Here is a 25,801-nt window from a genome sequence, read left to right on the forward strand (position 1 = left end):
CAGCACAATGTGAAGTAATCATATTTAGCCTTGCCTCAATGCACAAAAGGTGGGTGTAAAATTACCCAAACAACAGAAATACAAATTTTGCTTGAAGATGTTCAAAAGCAGCAATATTTGAAATACCTTTTATTTGGATTCCATGGTACAAATATGAGGAAGTCATAAAATTGTAACTTTTTGCCTATTTTCTATTTGTAAAAAAACTAAAATCATTATCATTAGTTTTTTTCAAGCTATTTTGAAGAGCCAAATAAAGCTTTATAGCCAATTCAAGCCATTCAACTACAGGCATATAGATAAAATCAAGATATTGTGTCACACCTGATTATTTAACTTTTTTTTTAAATCTACTCCATCCTACTATGCTTGCATATGACTTTCTATGACTAATCATGGTCCTGCAGCTGCTGGTGGGTTAATATGAACAAACTTGAACCTACATTACCTGAGGATGCTTCCATATTAATAAAATTAGTCATGGCTTTGTTCTTCTTGAGAAAAAGATTTTTTCTTTAGTATGTTCCAATGTAAAACTTTGATCTCCCATTGTGGCTGTACCCTACCCCAGGGGATCATAAATTCAAATATGTCATAAAACATTAAATTATAATTTTTATTTTGGGTATAAGAGGGTTAAGACAAAACTTTTCTCAAAAGCTGAGAGAAGAAGACTGTTTTATTATATTTATTTCAATGTAAAACTTTCAAATGATCTTCCATGGTGGCCCTGCCCTACCCTTAGAGGGTCATACGTTCAAATATGTCATAAAATACTACACTGTAATTGATATTTTTATTATTAAACAAAACTTTCCTCAAAAACTGACGAATGAAATACCTTGACCTTAGCCCTCAGTCTGGTCTGACTGTTCGCTGAATGCTACCGTTAAGCCCATTTCAACGTTAGCTGGTACTTTCAAGTGTTAAATATAAATAACTATTTGTAAATATACTAAAAGAATCACTACCTTTCATGAGTTTCTCGTTTTTTTTTGTAGAATCAGTGAGATGGCGGGAAATGGAATGCATTCGACCATGGGATCAAAGGTGTGACTGAACACTATTCAGATACCGGAAGTTGGAGCTTTCACGCATGGGCCATAGATCAAAAGATGAAATCAAGCATGGGATTAAATATTAGTGGCGGATCTATTTTAAGTAACTAACAAGTATATACTTGTGAAATCCCCCCCCCCCCGGACAGGCTCCTATTGGCCCGAGCAGTTGAACAGCCTATTCAGTTATACTTCAGTACGGGTATAAAAACAAAATTCCATTGCCAGAGTTGAATCGGTGACAAATCTACTCAATACTACCAGGAGTATTATTTGCAGGTGACTGGTCGAAGAGATAAATTTATACGACGATGCAATTTTTTGAAATATTTCAATACGCTGAGTTTCATTTCACAAAATGCAAATATTTTTTCTTTTATATCTTTTTTTTTTTTTTTTTTGGCAAAAATATCCATATATTTTAACATATCTCCCTCCTCAATGTAAAACCTGATCTGCCCCTGATTGTAATGCACAATGGCAAAATAACACGCACTGAAGACCTGTAGGAATCAATTTAACTTTGAGGGGGTACAACCATACATTTTCAGTTGGGGGGCACTATCAACCAAAATTCCTTGACAAGCAAAAAATAAGAAAAAAATCAAAAAAGGTCATCAGAAGTTATTATTGAGGGGACACAAACATATAGTAGAGCTCTATGTTTTCTATAGTATTCTATATATCGGCAAAATTATTGGGTATCACGCCCCCCTCCCCCCCCCCCCCCGTTCCTACGGCCATGCACTATGGACACTCAAAGCCGAGGGAGAGAGAGAGAGAGAGCATGGTGTAAATGTGTGTACACGAAAGGAATAGAGTTACCTCCTTCGGACTTTTCAGTATCTTGTGAAAAAACAGGTATATGTATTGTTATTTCGGTTCATTTATCCGTCCGTCTGTCACACTATCTTCTGCATTTGTTACACTATCTTCTGCATCAAGCTCCTCTTACATTTTAAAAGTACTAGTAGTATCCAATTAATCTTCAGGATTGGCGGTGTCTTTAGATTTGTACTAAGGTTTAAAATTTTCATGTTAATTGTGAGAATAGGAGGGGCGAGGGAGTCGAAAACAGCATTTTGTTCTATAAATACCCCCCCCCCTTTTCAAGTCCTCTTACATTTTATGTAATATCCAATTCATCTTTTGGAATATAGTAAATGGTGTCCTGTAGATGTGCAACAAAGTTTCAGAATTTTTTATTTTCACCCCGTGGTCTAATAAGAGATCGAAAAACGATGCTTATCAGCACTGATTCTTTTCTTCCTCGAACTCCTTTGACATTTTAAGCAATACCCAATCCGTCTTTTGGAATATTATTGATAGTGTCTTGTAGATGTGCAACATTATCTCCATTCCACCCTGAGGAGCAAATGGAGATCGAAAAACATTTTTTTTTAACCCAAAAAAGCATGCATGTTCCTAGAACCCCTTTTAGTGGCAAAGGAGATGGGCGAACATAGCGTGCAGAAAGCCTATAGCTTCAGGTATATAAAAATCATGTTCAGTTTGTGAATTTAGTATTTAGAGTAAAGTTCTCATTATTGAAATTTATGAAATTATGATAAACAAAACTTTTTTGAGGAAAATTTTCTCGGCAAAATTTATTCTTTTATTAAAAAAATTAATGTGGTATTCGTGGGGTTCGAACCCTAGCAATAAAAATCCTGAGTATCATTTTCTTTCGAGACTAGCACGCTAACCACTAGACTACACAAGTCCTGATGAAGTGTGGCATTTAAATCATGGTTGTGATATGACCCTTGACTTAATGGACTTCAAGTATTTCTCGAAAAGATGCGAATTTTATGTCATAAAAGTATATTTTTAAGGTATAGTGGGTCATTGCTCCATATTTTTCGTAACCCAAAAATGTATATTTTTATGCAACCTTTGAGGATTAACTTTCAAAAAGGTGGAGCGAAGACCCACTCATATCGAAAAATAGTGTTAAAGTATGAGAAAATGACTCTTTTTGCCCGCTTTAGTGCGAGTCTAATATTTCACAGGCAAATAATTTCAATCTTTGAGGAATTTTTGCAAAATGAAGAGATTTTACATAAAGTATATTTTAATGTTAGACGAAATATCAAGAAAAAAATTGATATAACTGAAATTTAATTTTTCATCTTCATGTTTGTCATACTATAGGCTTATCGCTCGCCATGTTCACCCATCTCCTTAGCAGCCATATCTGATTAGAGGTGTCCTGTAGATGCGCAATAATGTTTAGGAATTGGTGGCTTACATGTAACTGAAACTAAAGTGAAATTAAACAACTGAGAGCATACCTTATTATATTGTGATATTAAATGACATAAACTCCTTAAGCAATCCATGCCATCTTACATGTTTAAATATTGAAGTACTAGCCAAACATAATGAGAGAAACGGGGTTAAAATAAAAATAACCAGTTGTATTAATTTGCAATATATAATTCTATTTTTAGAGTGCAAATAAATAAATGTCGGGCATGTTTATAGGATCGATTTTGAAAAAAAGGGGGAGACATCATAAGGGGAAAAAACGCCACCCACCCACTGAAAAAAGGAGAATTCTCCCAAATCAAAATTTTATTTGTTGAGATCTTTTAAAAAGCCCATAAACGGGGGGAACCTAACTCCCACCCACCCCCCACCCAAGATACTATGTGCCATAATGTTATGTTCTTGTGAGTGGAAGTCTACGACGGCATATGTATCATTTCAATTTTGTAGAAAAAAACAAATGAAATCTTTTGTTCGATTCTTTAAATCGTTTGAACAATATTTTTAATATGATGGCAAATCATTTATAAACATTTTAAATGAAGTAGGGCTCAAGTTATCTCCCTGACTCACACCTAATTTGATAGGGAATGAAGAAGTAATACTTGACACATGCTTCACTTTTCATGTACATATCATTAATAATATCATAAAATTTATTTCCAGCATTATATTGTAGTAGTTTCAGTTTCAAACCATTATGAACAACACTGTCAAATGCCTTATGAAAATCTACAAAACAGGCATAAAGTTTACCTTCTTTTGTGTTACAATATTTATCGATTAAACATTTTATATATATATATATATATATATATATATATATATATATATATATATATATATATATATATATATATATATATATATATATATATATTAGGGATGGCAATCGAATACGGAATTGCTAATCGGTTAACCGCATGACGTTCCGACCGATTAACCGGTTAGTCGTATCATAACAGACATTTTCTTGAATTTTTTTTTTCAACTAGCTTTATTCATATACACAAGAAGACTGAAAAAGAAGTAAGAAGTTAAAATATAATTTAATTGATAACGGCGAAAGACACACATACCAATTTATAGTGCTAAAAGGTGATTTAATAGAATTACAGGACAATCGGGGTAACGACGTGGTGTTTTTAAAAACCGTAGTTAACTTCACAAACTGACCAATTACTGCGCAACCTCAAACCGGAGAGCTGTAATTACATCCAAATCAGCTTAAACAGATATGTGAAAACGCTCAACTTTTCTGAATTTTAGGATAATTGCATTTAAATTTACATACATTTTATTTTCCGACTAACCGATTACAGATTTTCTAACCGATTACTATCGTTCCGACCGAGTAATCGGTTAACCGGTTACAAATTGCCATCCCTAATATATATATATATATATATATATATATATATATATATATATATATATATATATATATATATATATATATAATATATATATATATATATAATATATATATATATATATATATATATATATATATATATATATATATATATATATATATATATAATGATGGTCTCAAAGAATTTCACAACTTTGGAAGAACTCTTGCTCAGCAAAACTGCCCACTTAGTTTCTCAGCTAAATACTCAAAAGCAAAGATTTTCAGAGAGAATTAGTGCATTTCACTACATGATTGATAAAGCCATAACTTTAAATTTAACTCTAGATCTCCTGACCTAGGGGCCATGAATTACACAATTATGAGAGAAGCACTTACTCATCATAACTGCACTTAGATTGTATTACTCAAGAAATTAATATTTTTAAAAAATAATGCACTTTCACAATAAGACCAATAGAGCCCTCCCTTAACTCCAGAACTCCCTGAACAAGGGGCCATGAATTCACAATTTGGAAGAGACACTTTTGCTCATCATAAAAATTCACTTAAATTGTTTTTTAAATACGCAGGAGAAGAAAAGATTTTCAAAGAATTAATGCACTTTTACTATAAGACCTGGGGGTCAGAGTCCTGATCCAGGAGCCATGAATTCTGGAAAAGGCAACCTTGCTTATCATATCTATACTCTTAGTTTGTCTGCTAAATATACTGGGAGAGAGAGATTTAAGAATTCACTCAATTTCACTTTAAGATCAACAGAGCCCCATCCAACACCAGAAACCCCGATCCTTGGGACAAGAATTTCAAAAATTTTTATAGAAGGCCCAATGCCTATTACAATCATGCCAACAGTTTGACTATCTGATGTCCAGGAGTAAAATTGGCTTTTAAAGACTGAATTAATTTTGATGGTTTTAGCCCCACCCTTCAGGCCCCAAAGGAGCAGGGACCATGAAATTTACAATCCACAACGAAAAACAAGCTGAAAAGCTGAAATGTTAACATTTTTTTTATTCTTTACAATATCAGAACAGGAAAATTAAACTTTTTATCAAAAATAATGTACATACAAAAATACTTATAGTAAACTATTAGTTCAATACTGCAAAGGAAAAAAAAAGAAAACAAATGATAATTTTGTGACAAAATAATTATCTTCTTGGTTTCTAAATATCTATTTGGGAGTTTTACATTGTGACAGGTCATTTGTAAACATGAGCATATTTCAGTGAAATGGAATTCAAATTATTTCATATGTAATGACAATAGCATTTCGTAACAAGTATGGAGTATCAGTTTTAAAGATTGACATATAGCAGTTCAATGGAAATATGTAACACAATAAAGAGTGGCCTAAGAATCAATATACATGTATTTACCACTGGCTCTAAGACCAATCTCAGATTTAAGTCAAAACCTGCATCAAAATGATAAACTGTCCAAAATGAAAAAATGATATAACCAGTGCTTAAATTACAAACTCTTGAGTGTCAGTTTAATTACAAAGAACTGAAAATTTGACTTCAGTCTGTTTCATGATCCTATGGTCTGGTCTCAAATTTTCAGATGTCAGGCTGTAATCAGCCTTTATGTTAAATTTTCAACTAGGTATGGGTACTTTCCGTGATTCTTCTCCATGACCTGAGTTTGAATACTTGAAATCAAACCACCTGTATACTGTAATTCTACTATGAAGCACCGAATCATTTCAGGTGGAAAACAGTACAATGTCTGAACTGATACCCCCACCCCCACCCCAAAAGTCAGTCAAGTTGCAAATTACCTTACCTAATTAAAATATTAATTGTATGAAAATTAACTTGAAGAAAATCTGAAAATTTGAGGATAAATAGAAAATCAGGAGGACAGAACTACACTGAGATGACTACAAGGGACCTATAAAGTTAGGCTTCAACTACAGATCGAGTCATTTGCTAAGATTTTTTACATCAAAGTTCAACTAATGATATATAGAAAAACATATCTACAAGATTCTATGTCAAAGTAAAATTGTACATAGAAATGTTAACTACAACTGTCCAATATGGACAAATACCCTCTTCAGATAAGGTAACAAGTCACTAAAAATATTTTATGGATCTAGAGGTGTTCAAAATTTGTTAATATTAACAGTCAAAAATTAATTGCTCACTGTATTGATGAACTAAGCCACAGCCACAGCCTGATAAAGTTAATCAATTATGAAGAAAATATTTTGTATCTTATATCTTTATATGGTGAATAAGGAGTGTACAAATTTTCAGACAAATCCATGCTGTAGTCTCCAAGAACATGTCTGGAAAGAATCATGCCTACAGACAGACAGACATGCCGATTCCAATATATCCTTCCCCTCCCCCCTTTTAAACTTTGTGGGGATACAATAAGCAGATTTAAAGTCTAACAAAACAGTTCAGGATATGTATAAGACTGAAATGAAGAGGTCATAAAAATATAAAAAGGTTCAGTTATTTTGCAGCAGCATTTTAAAATTTGAGTATTCAGATCATCTTTCTTTCAATGCAGTTACACTTGTTTGGAAAACAAGAGTTCACACTATTTACATTCTACTGTAAAGCATCTGTTCACATGATCCTTTCATAGTATTTTCTAATACAATCTACAAGCAAAATCAACTGAAAATCCATGCTTATAAAAAAAAAAAAAATATTGAAAAACTAAATATTTAAATTCCTAAGACCAAGAAAAAAATCTTTAGATTCTCAGACTCATCCTCCTCTGAAAAAATGGTGGTGTTACTCTTTATACTTTGTGGAGTAAAAAATCCTGTATTTGTCACCATTTTGCATATTACAGAAAGACACAAGCACACAGGCCTGTGAATGATACAAAATACAAAGTAAAGAAATAAGGCCCCTCTTGTCAGTAAGTGCTGGTCTGAAGTTCAATATATGTATGACCTGGAATGTTATACTGAGCGAGTCTTGGCAATAAATATGCTTATCTGGATGAAATTGTTACTCTGTGGGGATAATGTCAGTTGTAAGTAAATTGGATGATGGTGTGTGCAATATTTTTCTTGAAAGATTTGTGCCCCCCCCCCCCCCCAATAAGTTTATAACTATTCTTGGGTTATTTGAAATCTCCCAAAGATATCTGAGAATATTTACATACCATATTTACATACCGTATTTTGCTTATAAAGTGTGAGGAATGCTATGGCATTCAAAACACCATAACACCAACAGGGGCTCAAAAGGTTAAAGTACGTGCTTTATTCTGACATCACAAACTTTGAACGCCATGGAAGTGCATTGTCATAAGCGTAAATCAAAATTCATGCTCACATTGAACAGAAGCTGTTGCAATGTCTCTTCCATTAACTGACTTACCCAAAGGATAATACAGGGATTTTGAGATCTAAATCACACTTGCAGTCAAGGCAAGGAGTTTAAAATGTAAATATAAGCATTGAATCACTATTTTTTGAAAGATATAGTCTCATAACTGCAACGGAGTGTGCAAACAAATTTTCATAATGCGTGTTACTCATTTTGTTTTGCACACACTTTGCAGTTATGAGAATATATCTTTTTTAAAACATAATGATTCAATGCTGAAGTATAATGATGCAAATTCAGAGTTGCTTACTATATAATATACATATATATATGTTTAAAGTTTCTGTGACAATTTTAGCATAATGGACACGATCAACAACAACTTCCTTTATCTATGTGCTTTAATGGTGTCAAAAAATACAGTTTGGTGAACATGAATTCCAGTCTGGTTTAAAACAAAGATAAACAATGCATATAAATGATTGTAGGAAGTGAATCATTTTTTTTTTTACGAGTTACTAAGATAGGAATGCCTGAGATAAACCAAAAATATGATTAGAATATTCACTGAGTGAAATTGAAAAAATATGTTTCATACATTGATTCTGTATATTACTCCACAAAATATGTCTGAAAAACCAAGTCTACCATTCATCCAAGAGAAGAAAAACTTTGTCTCAATCTTGAATGTTCTCCTGAGAATCTAAAGATTAATTTTTCCTGGCCTAACTATCTTACTATGTTCACTGGAAAGTCCATGGCTACAGGTATACAAACTATTTTTATTTAAAATCTGATAGAGTTCAAAATGCTTTGAAAATATTTGTCTTTGAACTATAACTACCAAATTTTTTGAACACATTCATATTTGATTTTTTAACAAGTGCCTCATCATATTCTTACATCATCTTCAATATCAGGTGAACAAAAACTATTAATTCTGAAACACTACTGAAGAGCACTAAGCAATACCCCTTGAATGCAACAATGCAATTTTACCAAAACAGAAATTATGAACATTGAACAATACATACAAAAATACATGTAACAAATAATGCCCTGCTTCTTGCACTGGTAAAGGAAAATCACATCCAAAATAATAATACAAAAAAGCAAATCAAAAAGTGGCAAAAAATGTCAACAGTATGGTGCATTAATAAAAGCCTTCCTGCCAGATATATAAATAATGATTGTTAATGATTGTTTGCATATTTTAAGCTCAATTATTCTTACATACATGTAAATACTGTTTGTGGCATAAACTCTTTGCATAAAAGTCAAAAGGAACACATTTTTGAGATTGTCCAAATTCCAGTATGATGGGAACACATTCATGATGGTGTACAAAGATACAAACATACATCAAAATTATGTGATCTCATTAATCTTTGATACAGAATCTGTAATATGAAGCAGACTGATTTTTTTGGAACTATTTGCATAATACAGACTGCATGAACTATCTTACAGAAAAATACCAGCAACTATTAAATCGCCCAGATTACAAAATGTAATTTGAAAATAGCATAATAAAATCAAAACCAGAAGTCTCTGATGAGACTGTAGCTCTACTGGTTGTACTTATAAAGGAAGATAAAAGTAGCACTTGGACTTGAAACTTTGCAACAGCAATAAATAGAATAATGATCCTTGGTTTAGTCCGTCTTTGTGGCAAGATTTATTGCAATCAGAATAAAACTGTAGGAGGAGTAGTCTTTTAAAATAATTTTACAGAATTTTCGATTTAAGTAACCATGGCAACATCATTCAACAAAATCAAAAAGCAATAATGACAATTATGTATCTTTATGTAGTCTACTTATATGCCAAGTTATACTAAAATCAGACAAAACATGTATGAGGAGTACACTTTGAAAGTTTTTCAAAAAAATTCTATTTTTAGTAACCATGGCAAAACCGCTCATCAAAATCAAAAACCGATAAAAACAATTATGTATCTTTGTGTAGTCTACTTGTGTGCCAAGTTATAATGAAATGAGATCAAAAATGTAGGAGGAGTAGCATTTTGAATGTATTCACAGAAATTTCTATTTTTAGTAACCATGGCAACACCATTCATTGAAATCAAAAACAGATAAATAGAATTATGTATCTTAGTATTGTCTATTTGTGTGCCAAGTTATAATGAAATCAGATCAAAACTGTAGGAGGAGTAGCGTTTTGATTTTGGCGCTCCTGACATACCTACTTGATACATTCTAAGATACGAAAAAGGGGCCTTGTAGGGCACCCCCGGGGATGCCCCTCCGGTCACACGTTCCCAGGGTGGGGCCGCACCCACACCCCCAAAAGTTTTTCACAGAAATTTCTATTTTTAGTAATCATAGCAACACCATTCATTGAAATCAAAAACCGATATACAGAATTATATATCTTAGTGTAGTCTACTTGTGTGCCAAGTTATATTGAAATCAGACCAAAACTGCAGGAGGAGTAGCATTTTGAAAAATTGTTTACAGACAGACAGACAGACAGATGGACAGACGACGGACACCTTACTATCACATAAGCTTTTCTGGTCTCTGATCAGTAGAGCTAACCAGAGTTTTCTGAAATTACCTGAGTTACTTCTTATAAAGGAATGGACATTTTATGCAATGCTACATTTCTATGAATTCATTTTTTCTGCATAAAAAAACAAACAAATATTACTTGACTAAATGTCAGAAAGGCACATATGCATATATTAATCGTATAGTGTTTGCCTAAGCATTTATTACTGTCAGAAATATTTCTTTAAAATTTTTTTTTAATAAATACAAATTTTCAAAAAAATCTGTGAAAGCTTTAAGAGATACTGATAAAGTTGTTCAGTATTTTCAGTATAGTGCATACAGAGCTTCTCCTCTCTCTGATTAATTCTCCTCACACTCTAACAGGAGGACATCCTCTATGTCATCCATTTGCTTCGTTATCTCTGAAAAAAAAAAAGAACTCTAATAATGAGCATGTTTTCTATGTCAAAATATTAGTAATAAGGAATTGCAGTATATTATTGAGAGAGAGAGAAAAATAAAGAAATAATTCAACCTAGGTCATGTCTACTGATATTGAGGTAAGGTCTACTAAAATCTTCAGGTACAATTTGGTCTAGTTACTTTCAATGTAGAACTCTGATTGGAAGGTTAGGTGCAAGTGAATATAACATTTTATATATTTTTCGAATGTTAGAAAGCTAGGAATCATTCAATCACACAATAATATATAAATAGTGCATGTTTTGGAGGGTAACAGTTGAAACTGACACCCCAGAGAAAAACAATTGTCAACCCACGCATAATTGTCAGTTGACAATAGATTTCTCTTGGGTTGTCAATTTCAACTGTTACCCTCCAAAACATGCAGTATTTATTGTATACCGAATGTCTGATTGATAATTAAAATAGGTCTGAAATTGTTGTGCTGAATCAGATATTGTTTTGAAAGTCAGTTTAACATTTTGTTTTTTTCAGTAAGAAAGCTTCGAAAATGATTCACCAACCTCTCAAGTGCTTGTGTGGTACTCATAAAGTTTTATTCTTCAAAAATTTCGTCATTTCCATGCTAGCAAACAATTTTCTTCTGTTATTGATTTTGCAATCAATCTTACTCAGACCAAGCTTTTATTAACATCATGTTTATTGGGATTATTTCAAACACACAATTGATGTGTTGAGAATTTTACGGTGAACCGTACCCACATAAATTACATTCAGGTAACATTATTGGTAGGTTACTCATTGCCAAGTGTGTTGCTAATGCTGAACATTAAAAATTGGTTAATTCTTCTAAACCAATCAGATTTTAGTATTTAAGATAAAGGAAACAGTAAAGAACATACAGGTCTGGAGTTGACTTACAGAAATTACATCTTGTTTCAGAAGTAATACATTTTTAGCAAGTTATAAAAGTGACTTACCTCTGCATCTTTGAGTTGCAGCATCCAATTTTACTTTTTCTTCCTTTAGATCAGCAATACCTGACCTCAGGCTATTAAGTTCATCTGTTGAAAACAATGAAGTTACTGTACATTGGTACATGTACTTCAATAAACAAGTGAAGCTCATGACAAGACAGGTGACTTACTTTGCAAAACCAGATTTTGTTTCAGAACAGAGACGAATGCTTTGGTGACAATCCAATGAGATTCAGAGCAGGTTTCTTCACAGGATTCTACAAAACACAACAAAGGCATCTTGAAATCTCAGAAACAGTACGGAACACTATTTATTTGCAATTTGTGTATTATTAAAACGCTGATAATAGCAATGGGGAAGGCAGAGTTCTCAAGATGCACCAATCCACCAGGCATCCCAGAAAAAATTTGAATGGGACTGGTAAAATCCAAATTTTATTGGTCAAAATGCCTGGCCGTTTTTACAGCCAGTATTAAAATGACAATGAAAATCTTAACAAAATTATTTAATCAACTGACATCTTATTAATCATTATTGAAAAATATTTTACCAAAAGCCAAAAAAATAATAAACCTTTTTTTCACTCCACATTTGCCAAATCTTCTTTTACACATACATGTATTAAGACTATTTTCTATCCGAGTTAAAAAATAAAATGGACGTTAGCAACAGGAACAAGTAACTATTAACAAGACTTCATGACATTTTTTTTTCACTTTTGATTTATAATTAATAATGAAGTAAAGAATTTACGGAGGATTTATGAAGGGTACTTGCCCTAAGGTCCACCTGATCACAAACTACGGTGTTAATTTAAACCCCTGTCACACCGGGACTGCGTCCTCATGGTGATCGCACAGCGTCCATAAAAAATGCAAAACGCCGAGGTGAGCGCAGTAGAGTCTCCTACAGCGCCGTGACAATGCGACGAGATCTCCACTGAACGCGGTAGGGTCGCGTAGGGTCTCCTAGAATGCCAGGGGATGGCACGCACTTTGGGCATGCACAAAGTACACGCCGTGTGATCGCCGTCTGATAAGAACGCAGTAGAGACGTAGTATGATCGCCGTAGCAGCGCGGTGAGATCTCCAACAACGCAGTGGGAGCTCCGTACGCACGACGTGAAGACGCACATGATTGCAGCATGAACGCAGCAATAGTAGACTGCGCTTCCACGGAGACCTCGCGGAGTCCTTGGAGATGTCATGGCATTTCTATCGCGCTTTTATGGCGCTTCTAATGAGATTAATTGTCTTGTGTTTTTTTTGACTGCAATTACACAGCGACAACAAGGAGTTGTCACTGCGATCATTGCGCTCCCTTGGCGTTTCTACCGCGTACGTTGGCGATCACAATGCGCTTTCACGGCGTTGTTAGAGCGTTGTCAGCCAGCTCACAAAACAAGAGCAATGGCCTCATATTTGATCAGCAATAATTCTAACGTATTTGTTGCACTCCTGGCCAGGAGCATGGGAGAAGAATTGGGAAGTAAAAATTACACCAGAACCTGTTCTGTTGTTTCAGTGGAGTTGCGATGGAATTACTTAAATTTTATAACAACTTTTCAGTGTGTTTATTTTTTACATTCATAATAAAATCAAAGAAAAAACACATCTGAATTGATATAATTGAAAAAAGAAGGGTTTTAATTATAAAACTAACATTAATTTAGCACTAAATTATTCAAATATATCATTTTTGAAGTCTTTTCATTATGTGATTCGAATCTTTAAAAAAAAATTGTGTTACACTCCTTCTGAATATATATCCATAGTGAAGAACGCATCGTGGACGTATTGTGAATGCAGCAAGCGCAGTGAGAACGCAGTGAACACTAGGTGACAACTCCTAACACGCTGTAAAACTCCGCGGAAGCGCAGTCAATCGCGAAGAGATCTCCGTTGGGAACGCAGTAGCACGCCGCGAGAACGCCGTAGAAACGCGTGGGTCGCCGTAGGGACGCCGTGACATCTTCACATTGTAAAAATTTTACAGAAATTTGTGCAATTTCCCTGCGATTCCACTGCGATTTTAACATTTTTACAACGCCGTAATGACTCCGTGTGGACGCAGCTTGGTGTGACAGGGCCTTTAGAGAAACTGTGTAGGAAATAGAAAGGTAAAGGGAATAAATTAGCATGAACAATATTTTACTGTTTTTTATTACTTTTTTTGTCCATGTGTTTATTTTATGCAAAACATTAATGTTTTGCATAAAGTCTGACTAGTTTCAGGAACTCTGAGAAGACCTCTGTAAATAGATTCAAATCAGGTATTGTGTATTTGTTTGACTTACTAAAGAACCTTTGGAGAGTTTGCTCAATCTGTGCATCATCTGCTGTCGGGGGTATACTGGACAGGGCAGCTTGGACATCATGCATGGTATTAGGGTCCAAAAGAGTGTTTTGGCTGTTGTTATTGTTGTTTGCCAAGGAATTCAGCAACATACTGAAGCAATCCAACTCAGAAGAACTGCTTTCCACAACTAAAAAATAAATTGAAGATGATAATCAGTTTCTTTATAAAACTTCCCTCACCCAAAAGAACTTACGATTATATTAAGTACATACCATTTTTATGCTGATCTTCGGTTGTTGTGAAGTCTTCGTCCAAATTTCTCTGTGCCTGTCTCTTCTCAGAAATGGGTGTCTGTACAGTGCTGGAGACCTCATTTGTTTGACACAGATCCACATTGTTTGACATCTTCTTACTCTGGATAGGGGTACCGGGTTGAGCAGGACTTCTCCTTTCCTCTAGCATGATTTCTTCTGCATTACTCTTGTGGTGACTCACTGTCTCACCTGTTGGAGATCTCTCTTCAGCACTTGGCACCTTCTCTGCTGAGTCTTCTGTGATGGAATTAGTTTTTTGTCCATTTTGTTGAAATTTAATTGAAGGTGACATGTTTTGATCAGTAACCTCTAAATGGTCTGGGTTCTTTGGCATGATATTTGTTCTCTCAATAGATGACACTTTTTCAAGTTGATCACTCCTCTCAGGTTCATGCTCAGTTTGACCAACTTGATCTTGCTTTTCAGGTTCTATCTGTTTGACAATATCAAACAGAATCTCTTCCTCAAGGAGAGTTGCATTCTCTGTCATCTCTGGCAATGAAGGCTCCAATCGATTGAAGAAATCTGCCTCTATCTGTTCACATCTAAATGCCCTGTACTTATTGTCCTTTCTCCTCCTCATACACTCAGTAAGATCTTGAACATCAAATCTTTTACACAAGTCAGCAAAAGGATAAAACTTTAATCCATCAATGACAAGAAACCTGAAATGTGCTCCATACAAAGGGGCAATACCTCCCCTCAGTAATACCTCACATTCATTATTTTCACTCTCATCTATATTGTCTATATCATTATTAATGCCCTTTTCTAGATCAATACTGTCTCCTTGGATTTTCTCACTACACATTTCATCTTCAACTTCTTGACTACCTTCTTCAGTTGTGTCTACCTGTACTATTTTAACAGGCTGAACTACCTCCTTTAAGAAAACATCCTGACTGCCTTCCTCTATTTGCTGTTCTGTCTTTATTTCTTTGTCTATGATATCATCCTGATTACTTTCTCCAGTACTAAGCTGCTTCGTCTTCATCTCTTCATTTGTTGTCACTCCATCTTGTGAATCTGTAGAACTGAAAACATCTAGCAGAATAACATCATCATCATTATCCTCATCACTCTCCTCAGCATATGGAATTGTAGCATCACTTTCATATTCAGTGGATGAGTTAGTTTTCCTTTTAGGACTATCTATTTCAACAACTGTGACTTCAACAGCCTTTCCTGTTCCTCCATCCAGAGAACATTTTCTTGACTTCTCTGATGTCGCATTGGTATTATCAGTGCTGGGGTACAACTGAATACAGTCAGGTCCACAATTTTTCAGTCCAAAAAAATACTGATACAGCCTGTGAGCATCACTAACATGGATAATTCCAATGTGGTTTCCTTTTGTTGTTCTTGTAAGAATTTCTGACTTTATCATGTATTCTTTAACCTCAACTCTCCTCTCCTCTGGCAATTCTTTATAGCGAATGTTCAGGTCACGTTCTTTGGCCAAAAATACATCTGTAAAATATTTATAGTGCAAATTTTTAGCAGGAATGTCTTTACCAGCTTTGGCTTGTGCCAGAGATACAAAGTTTTTCTTCAAAATTTCTCGCATTAACAGGTGTGGTCCATCCTCACAATTTATGCACAAAACTTTTTCCCCATGGAACTTTATTGGGAAACGTGAACGTGCTTCAACAAGTATACAAGTTGTTTCTGGTGGAGGTACTTTTTGATTCTGAGTGGATGCCAGATTAGAGTCTGAGTACACCTCTTTCTCAGTTTCCTCATTTGTATGACACACATTCTTATCTTCCAACATGGGTTGCTGATGTTGTTGAGGATCCTTCTGAGCTTTCTTCTTCACTGTCTCACTGTCTGCAGATTTTACCTCTGAGATCATGTTGTCTTTGGGAGACTGGGCGAAATCTTGGTTCCTCTGATCAGACTCCTTACAGAGTTTTTTGGACGGATGAACATTTAAATCTTGTGTTGTACTTTCTTGATCCACATCAGTTGGGAATCGCTTCCTTTTGATGGCACCGGTATCATCTTCCTGCTTCTTCAGAGAAGTACTTTGCTCTTTTTCCTCACTGATATACTCATTTTTTTCTGATGAATTATTTTCAACTGTGGATATCTCAGTAAGCACTGGAGTTCTGGCATGATCAATAGGTGTTGGTTCTGTTTCCATTACTGAAGTTTCTGTGTTTAAAATAGACTCGGCTGTAGAAGTTATGATATCTGGTGTGGGGTCTAATGTTTGTTTAATGTTCACCATCACCTTACTGAGGACATCAGACAGTTTCTTGATACCTTTATTTGACAATATAACTTTCTGATTGGCAGACATTGAACTTTTCTTCTTTTGTTTCGTCTTGGAGGGGGGATGAAATGGTAATTTAACCATCATGTACTGATGCCTATCTTTTTGGCCATTATCTATTTCATCAGATGAGAGTGTAACCTCAGAGTCATCTTGCTCTCTTTCAGGACTGACAGTTTGTTCACTTTCCCAGTTTTCATTCAATTCTATTTTAAAAGACTGTGAGTCATTTTCAATAGGACTGATGATGTATTCCTGATGGTCAGAGGCTTCAAGTTTATCACTAGGATCGGCAGAGGTTGCTTGGACTTCACTTTGTTGACTGACTTGTATTTCATTATTGTAAGACGTGACTGATTGAACAACTGTGTTCATATTCATTTCTGCTGAATCAGATCCGTTTACTGATCTTAAACAACTAACCTGTTCCTGCCTGTCTTCTGGGAGTCTGTACCATTGTCCCAACACTGACTTGTCTGAAGGTTCATTCACTTGAATATCTGATGTATTCATCAAGGGAGGAAAATCTTTAAATATCCCAATTTCCTCCTGACGTTTGAGATAAGCATCACAAAATTCAGAAAATGCAGATGGCTGACCTCCAGGATTTAATACTGAGAAATTCTTCAGGTAATGTTCGTACAATTGGCGACAGTGGAGAAAGAATCCAATCTTTGGACCCTGTGGAATAACTGCTGACAAAGTTGTTGACTTCTGTTGAAATGATTGCCATTCTGGGGAAGACTGAAGTTGCTCGGTCATTGTCGGTGAATGTATGGGATTCACCATCTGTTGGATGCTTGGTTGAGGTCTAAAAGCTGGGTGCATTTGAGGCCTACTCAATGGTGGTGCATTATGTTGAGGAGTGATGTTTCTTTGGGGTGGATCAAATTGTTGTAAATTTTGTGGTGGATGGTACCGATTTGGTAGCCTTGGTCCATTTACATTTGGCATGGAATATTGTCTCATCATTTGGTTTGTAACATGACCTCTCAAATAATTATTCCCTGCAAGTACAAAGCAATCGTTCTGCATGAATTATTGAACAATATGTTAATGTATATGTATGTTACATTGTCTTAGTGTCCTACAAAATACACAAGTTACATAAACACTGATTTCGACTGAATATCACTGCATAAAACACTGATAACTATTTTTTTCAGAATTACAGAATTGTGCCATATATTTCTGAATAAACATAAAAATAGCATTAACGTTTCTGACATGATTACTGTATACAGTGTTATTTTCACCCTTTCACACTTGCAAACAATTTTGCAAATTAAATTTGCCCAATCACAATTCTGTTTAAGAAATTATACTGTATTTTTTGAATTCAACCCCGTTTTAAATTCGCCCACCTGTGAGTAAGGCAGAAGGGGCGAAAATAAAACGGGGGCGAAAATTTCCCTCTATACAGTATTTGAAAGTACATATTTTCTCCTAATCACATAGTAAAACCTTGCAACTGTCTTACTTATATAAATAGCCAACAATTTTCACTATCTATCAATGACATCACAGACCCTATAGAGTATTTTAAAAAGTATGGCAGTATTTTTGACTTTGGTTGAAGATTCTGTAAATATTTTCAATCCAGTACCAAGTAACATTTCTACTTGCCTTGAGTGTAGGTGGTCCCTACTTGGTTTCTGACTCTGGTGTAACCTTGTGTTGAAAAGCTCTGTTGAGGAGGTACTGAGAAGTTTCTAAACATTTCTGACTGCGACTGAGTCCCATTAGATCTGGACCCTATTCTCTGAGAACTGTCAGTATGTGACATTGGTACTCTTTGATTTGGCCGAGGTACTTGAAAAATTCCCATATCTTGTGAATAATATGGCTGTTGGCCAGGCTGATGTGCCAAAGATCTACCCAAAGGGGCATTCTGATTGATGGAAGTTCCAAGAGTAACTCCAGCACTGGCAAGTGTTGTGTAAGCAGAGGGGTTCCTATATTGGTTGGTACTTGATGCTGGTGTCAAAGGTGTGCCATTAAACTGGTTCTGTTGATCTGCTACTCTCACTGACCTTTGGTAAGTGGCTGTGTACTGCTGATATGTTGGGTAAATGCTTGGAGAAGGTGTCTGCTGGATGCTTCCTGGCATAAACTGATTTGACTGTTGTTGTGCAGGTCCATTTGTTATTGTGCCTGCAATTAAAAAAAACATTACTTATTGATCAATGCAAATCAATCACCTAAGTTATAACTGCATCACCCAAATATATATTACAATAATTCATTTACTGTAATGCCTATAATTTTATTAGGATCCATTATGTGATATAGTCTTACCTATAGTGCCTATCTCTTGACTGAAAGATATTGGTGTTGTTTGTCCATGTGATTGACCTACAGAACTTGAACTAGTCCACGTTTCTTGACCACCACTCTGGATGTTTCTGATAGGCTGTAACCCACTGTCCCAGACTTCTGGGTTGGTTGCCATGTTGTCCTCATCTATATCATGACCAAATACATACTGATAGAGATCCTCTAAAGGTGTAGGAAGTCCTGCTTCACTCTACAATAAAGGTGGAATTCTTTTTTTAAAAAAAAACTAAAATATCATATCAGCCATAAATCTTACATTCATTTCATAAAAATATATATTTTAAATATGATGGACTTAAAAATTCCTCACAAATATTTATCTAACGTAACTCTTGATACCTCGAAGTCCGCGGGACCGAGGAATAGTGAGAGATCAAGTTTTCAAGAGTACAGAATTTTCCGGATTGGTTGACAGGTTGTAATATTAGTCTAACTGGGTGTAATTATTAGCTCACCTGAGCCGAAGGCTCAAGTGAGCTTTTCTGATCAAAATTTGTCCGTTGTCTGTCGTCGTCGTCGTAAACTTTTCACATTTTCAGCTTCTTCTCAAGAACCACTGGGCCAATTTCAACCAAACTTGCCACAAAGTATCCTTGGGTAAAGGGGATTCAAGTTTGTTCAAATGAAGGGCCAAGCCTTCTTCCAAGGGGAGATAATCATGAATTCATGAAAAATTAATGGCATCATTTAAAAATCTTCTTCTCAAGAACCACTGTGCTTGAAAATATGAAACTTATATGGAAGCATCCTCAGGTAGTGTAGGTTCAAGTTTGTTCAAATCATGACCCCCCAGGGGTAGGGTGGGGCCACAATGGGCGATCAAAGTTTTACATAGGAATATATAGGAAAACTCTTTAAAAATCTTCTTCTCAAGAACAGCAAAGCCATGATTGGTCATATTTACATGGAAGCATCCTCAGGTAGTGTAGATTCAAGTTTGTTCAAATCATGACCCCCAGGGGTAGGGTGGGGCCACAATGGGCGATCAAAGTTTTGAATAAGAATACATAGGAAAAATCTGTAAAAATCTTCTCAAGAACAACAAAGCCATGATTGGTCATATTTACATGGAAGCATCCTCAAGTAGGGTAGGTTTAAGTTTGTTCCAATCATGACCCCTGGGGGTAAGGTGGGGCCACATAAAATAATATAGGAAAAGTTTGCAAAAATTTTCTTCTCAAGAACAGCAAAGCCATGATTGGTTTTTTTTATGGGTGCATCCTCAGGTAGTGTAGATTCAAGTTTGTTTAAATCATGACACCCCCCCCCCCCCCCAGGAGTAGGGTGGGGCCACAATGGGCAATCAAAGTTTTACATAGGAAAAAGCAAGCCTTTTAAAATCTTCTTCTGAAGAACAGCAAAGCCATAATTAGTCATATTTAAATGCAAGCATCCTCGGGTAATGTAGATTCAAATTTTGTTCAAATCATGACCCCCCAGGAGAATAGAGGGGTCATAACAGGGGATCATAGTTATACAAAGGAATACAAATGATATATCAATAAAAATTGTCTTCTTAAGAACAGCATAGCCATTTAAAAGCATCCCTTTGAAGTATAGATTCAAGTTCAAATCCCCCCCCCCCCCCCTCTCGAACCACTTTTATATCAGAACTTTTCAAGACTGATCTCTGCTTTTTCCTAGTCAGAGTGCTCAGGTGAGCGATGTGGCCCCTGTGCCTCTTGTTTTTAATCATTTCCAGTGCTAATCATACACATGCCTTAACAACGGGACCCTTTAACAACGATACTTCTTTGTATTTTTCTAGTGAATCTACGCATCTGCTTTTTTAAAAAAAACTGAGTAAAGCAAAAAATTATATTTTGTCATCATATTTAGATGAACATCATACTACACATTCATTACATGTTACAATTTCTAGCATTATAGCATAGATTATTTACATCTGTTCATATCAACATTGAACAAAGTTCTGTAAGTATTTGTAAAAATTGTCATATTGCTGCAATGCATACCGTAGTTTGCATTTTTATTATTCATATAACATGTGACTTAAAATTAGTGTCTCGTCTCATTATCAATTTCTACTTTTCACTGCATCTCCAAATTATCGTAAGAAAGTCTACTTTATTATTTTAAGAGCAGACAGGCAACAATATGATCAATTACATTTGTATCGATCTTTTATCACCTTGTAGTAAAGTGTACATAATCTGAATAAGCATCCCGTTGGGTCCTGCGTCAAATGAATGTTCAGGTAAGGTGTTAATTATGTAACACTTGTGCACATTTCGCCACTTCGAGGAATTGAAGGTAAATTACATTATGCTTAGTGGGACTGCATTTTGACTGAGGAATCAAGGGTTTTGAGAGATCGAGAGGTTGAGAGATCAACAGTAAATCTGCTTACTTATTTAGGGGAAAAAATATCAGGACCAGAGACCCCCCCCCCCAAAAAAAAAAAATCAGCAAATTGTGGTCCCCATTTTCAGGGTATTTTTGGTTTTGGTGCAATGATATGTGGAACATTTTAACTTTTTTGTCTGTGGAATATTTTTACTGTTTTGTCTATCTATTATCATATCTTTGTCATATTTAAAAAGAGGTTTAACATCATAAATCATAGTACATCAAGAAAGGTCTTGTCACATGTTATGTACATGTGAAGTATGAACGATCAGTCTCATCAAGTGCAAAAGGTCAACAATTATAGTTATAGTTATATGTCTAACTGTGACCCCTGTTGTTTTTGAGAAGAATTTTAAAGATATTTCCTATTCTATGTAAAACTTTTGCCCATATTTGGCCCCATCCTACCCCCAGGGGGCATGACTTGAAAAAAATTGAATATACACTATAAAAGAAAGTACATGTATTCAAATTTAAATCTTCACTTGACAGAGGGTTTGGCCCTACAATTGAACAAATCTGAATTCACTTCACCCAGATAAGCTTTGTGCCAAGATTGGTTGAAATTGTCTTTGTGGTTCTGGAGAAAAAGATGAAAACATGAAAATTTCAAGACAAAGATGATTGCGATAATGACAGACAACAAATATTGACCAAAAAACTTACTTGAGCCTTTGGCTCAGGTGAGCTAAAAAATGGAAGCATTTAAGCAATATCAAAATTTGCATATGCACTGTATGTAATAATGATTGTGCCATTTTCTGGTGGAATGTACCATGATAAAATTATTTGCCAAGTACTTGTAGAATAGCACTGTCAGTGAGAATGTAAAGAGCTAGCTTCACTTGGAGAGTAAAATGTCCCTGTTTGTGACAATTAATCATTTGTCACCTATGTCAAATTTTAAACTTTAGAGACTTCATGCTTTTATTTCCTATTGAAAACATCCCTGGAAAAGTCTAATGGAGAATAAGTTTCATGACATCACAAAAATCTTGAATTTTACAGAAAACTGGTATATTGGAATACATTCAACAGTTTTCAATATTAGTACATCTCTGGATCCTAAAAATAGAATATATGTGTAATAAAATTTACTAACAATTCCATCACTATAATCTTAAAAATTTTGGATCATATAGATTGTATTCTATTCAAAATATTGAAAAACAGCTTCAAATTTTGCTCTATAGGTAGAAATTTTCCTAAAGCATTAATGATACATTAACAAGCTGAACTAGAACTGTCCAAAAGGGACAAATTCCCCCCGCTGGGTTTTTCAGAGAAGGTACCAAATCACTAATGTTTTCTAGATGTGAGAGGTGTTCACAATTTGCTTAAACATTTAGAGCGAAAATTTAATTACTCATTATATTTTTTTTAATGAATGAAACTAAGGTGCAGCCTAATAAAACATCAATACTAATAATTACAGTGTTTTTTACATCTTCGCTAGCCAAGGGTTTATGATACGCTACTCTCCTCATAAGCCCTTGGCATACGGTGTTAAAAAAGTTGGGATTTTTTTCTCAAGCTGTGATTGGAGCTGATCGACATCATTCGACCAATCAGCAATTGTTTTTTGTAAATGACGATATTTGCGTTCGGGATATATCTTGACTCTTTAATATCGGAATGAAAAACGCAAGTAAACAACGATCCATAAGATAACATGTCATTCTATGAATAGCTATATGGTGTCACCCAATATCTTAAGCTACATGCAAAATATGTGATTAAGAGTCTATACTGAAGATGTAGATTTGCATTTTAACATGTTTAAATAACAAATTAACATAACTCAATACCTTCTTGTTAATTATTCTTCAAAAACATTATATTTTTACATACGCTTTTTATTTCTGTCGATGACGCAATCTGTGCGTACCTGGTAAGAAGCATGATCACGTGACGAAAACAATCCCGTCTTTTGTCAGCACCGTATGCCAAGGGTTTATGAGGAGAGTAGCGTATCAGGAACCCTTGGCTAGCGAAGATGTGTTTTTTATTACACTGAAAAAATAGTTTGCAACTATCTGTCATCTTTGTGAGACATGACACTCTGCAAATTGTTGAAAAAAAAAACATCATAGTTAATTATACAAAATCAAATTGATCTTAATACCTTTCTATCAAACTCATTTTAAAAATAAAAGGCTGTTCCAGTAACTATGTATTTTGACAGACATAAATTACAATTAAGAGACTTAGACAACAGAGATCTTTATTTCTTTCTGCCCAATTCCCAGGAGATATAGATAAGACCTGCTTGATCAGAGATGCCCTAACAGCTTCCCACACTGAACTCATTAATTAATCTTTAACTGGATGCATGTCCACTCATTACTCCCAAGGGACAAATGGATTTACACTATCTACTGTGTAATGTAAAAACTGTTTTTAATACTTTGTGATTTTTTTTTTAGTTCTAATGAGTAGTTTTAAGCTGTAGTTCACATTTTTGTGATTCTATGTCTCAAACCTTAGACATGAACCCGAAATGACTAAGTCAATAAAAATGAAAAAAAAAAAAAACACCTGTAAAATGCTGAAAAATTATCAAATAATGTTGAAAATACCAGGTGCACATCTTCATATGGTACATAGTAAGTGTACAAATTTTCATACAAATCTATGCAATAGTCTCTGGGAACAGATCCAGACAAAACCAAGTAATAAAAATGAAAAAAAACACACCTGTAAAATGCAAAATAATTATCCAATCATGGAGAAAATACCAGGTGCACACCTTCATATGGTGAATAATAAGTGTACAAATTTTCAGACAAATCCTAGCAACAGTTTCAAAGAAATGGTCCGGACAAAACCTTGTCTACAGACAGACGGACATGCTGATTCCAATATACCCCCCCCCCCCAAACTTCGTTTGCGGGGGGTATAAAAATAATGCATGTCACTATTTATATGTTCATTGTAGTCATCATGAGTCCAACTAACATTTAATGCCTTTTCCATTAAAATTATCATTGACAAGTTTTAATTTTTTGGAAAGAACAAGGTTCACTTACAGCCTTTTTTGGCCCTGTGAATTTCTGAAAAATCAGAAATGCTCAGTTTATTTGAAAATACATTAAATTTCACTTGGACCCTTGGTGACTGCATATCTATTAAAAAATGGCGTAATTTCTCGCTAGTCCATTTATCATGACATCATGAATTGGGTCAATATCCTCAAATACTGAAATATTCTTCAAAAATGGCCAAAAATTTAAGCTGTTTTCTAATATTTTTTGTAGCCCCCAATCTCTGATCCAAATGTTCAATTACATAATAAAAGAACTGCTTCAGCAGAATATAATCCATGTTTTCTTTTTTGGATCAAGGGGTGGGATCATATTTTAATCTTTTCTGAAGGTACTCAAATACATCCATTTTCTTCAAAATTCAAGAACTTTGCATTTCACAAAGCCTGTTTTTCAAAAGCTTGACCATCAGAGAAAATTTTTTAATAGGAAATGAAAGTACTAAGACTTACTTTATATTGATGTTTGAAATGGGACATTGGGACTTGGCCAATTAGTTGGTATATGGCAGGGACATTTTATGGATAAAGTGAACCTAACTCTTTTAGGCTCTTTGTGAACCTTGTTCTCCCATGTAGCCCTTATCTCTAAAAGTCTGACACTATCTAAGTCTAGAGGGTATCCCAGCAGGATATCCACATCATTCAAAACATTCAGCCTGATTCTGTTCATATGTACACACAATTCAATCTACAGATCAGTTTCTGTAGTTATGGATATCTATAGATGGCAAAGCAAAATCTCATATTCAAAACTGATCTATATATTACACAGTATTCAACTGCAAGCCAAAGATTATGATCACTTATATATTTATACATGTAAATGTTTATAAATTTATCTATCATCCAAAAACATGACATGTACTCCAAAATGATTGAATTTGTCCTTTATCTTTAATACTAACATCAGTAGACTAAAAGAAATACATTTTGAATTTTTGCTTACCATCACACAAGTTCTCTGTTCTGCCATGCTAATTCCTCTCTCACAAAACCCCCCAACAATGTGTCAAGCTGTTACTGCATGAGGGAAACCTGAGCCAACATGGCCAGCACAGTTAGAGGCACGAGAGAGTAATTAGGGAGTCAGATACAGGGAACCTGTCATCAAGCAGAAACACAGCATTTCTCCATCAGTGACTATAATATATTAATTTAGAGTGCAATTGAAAGTGTTGATGGAACAATGTTTAAATAAATTGTTTGGTAATTTAATGGGGTGGGGATTCCTA

At 34.8% G+C, this 25,801-nt stretch overlaps 1 protein-coding gene across 1 annotated transcript; it reads right to left on the reverse strand.

Annotated features, from left to right (window-relative positions):
- Positions 1-8,396: 8,396 nt before the first annotated feature.
- Positions 8,397-25,542, reverse strand: LOC133182656 (uncharacterized). Its single transcript, XM_061317510.1, has 9 exons — positions 25,516-25,542; positions 25,108-25,257; positions 19,115-19,343; positions 18,443-18,970; positions 14,497-17,823; positions 14,223-14,411; positions 12,096-12,182; positions 11,929-12,012; positions 8,397-10,947 (listed from the first exon to the last, which is right to left on the reverse strand). Exons 1-9 carry the CDS (start codon positions 25,540-25,542, stop codon positions 10,886-10,888), a joined length of 4,683 nt encoding a protein of 1,560 aa, XP_061173494.1. The 3' UTR covers positions 8,397-10,885.
- Positions 25,543-25,801: the final 259 nt, after the last annotated feature.

Source organism: Saccostrea echinata, unplaced genomic scaffold, assembly GCF_033153115.1.
Source record: "Saccostrea echinata isolate AGI-Se365-2 ecotype Australia unplaced genomic scaffold, CSIRO_AGI_Sech_v1 ptg000009l, whole genome shotgun sequence".
Classification (NCBI taxonomy): domain Eukaryota; kingdom Metazoa; phylum Mollusca; class Bivalvia; order Ostreida; family Ostreidae; genus Saccostrea; species Saccostrea echinata.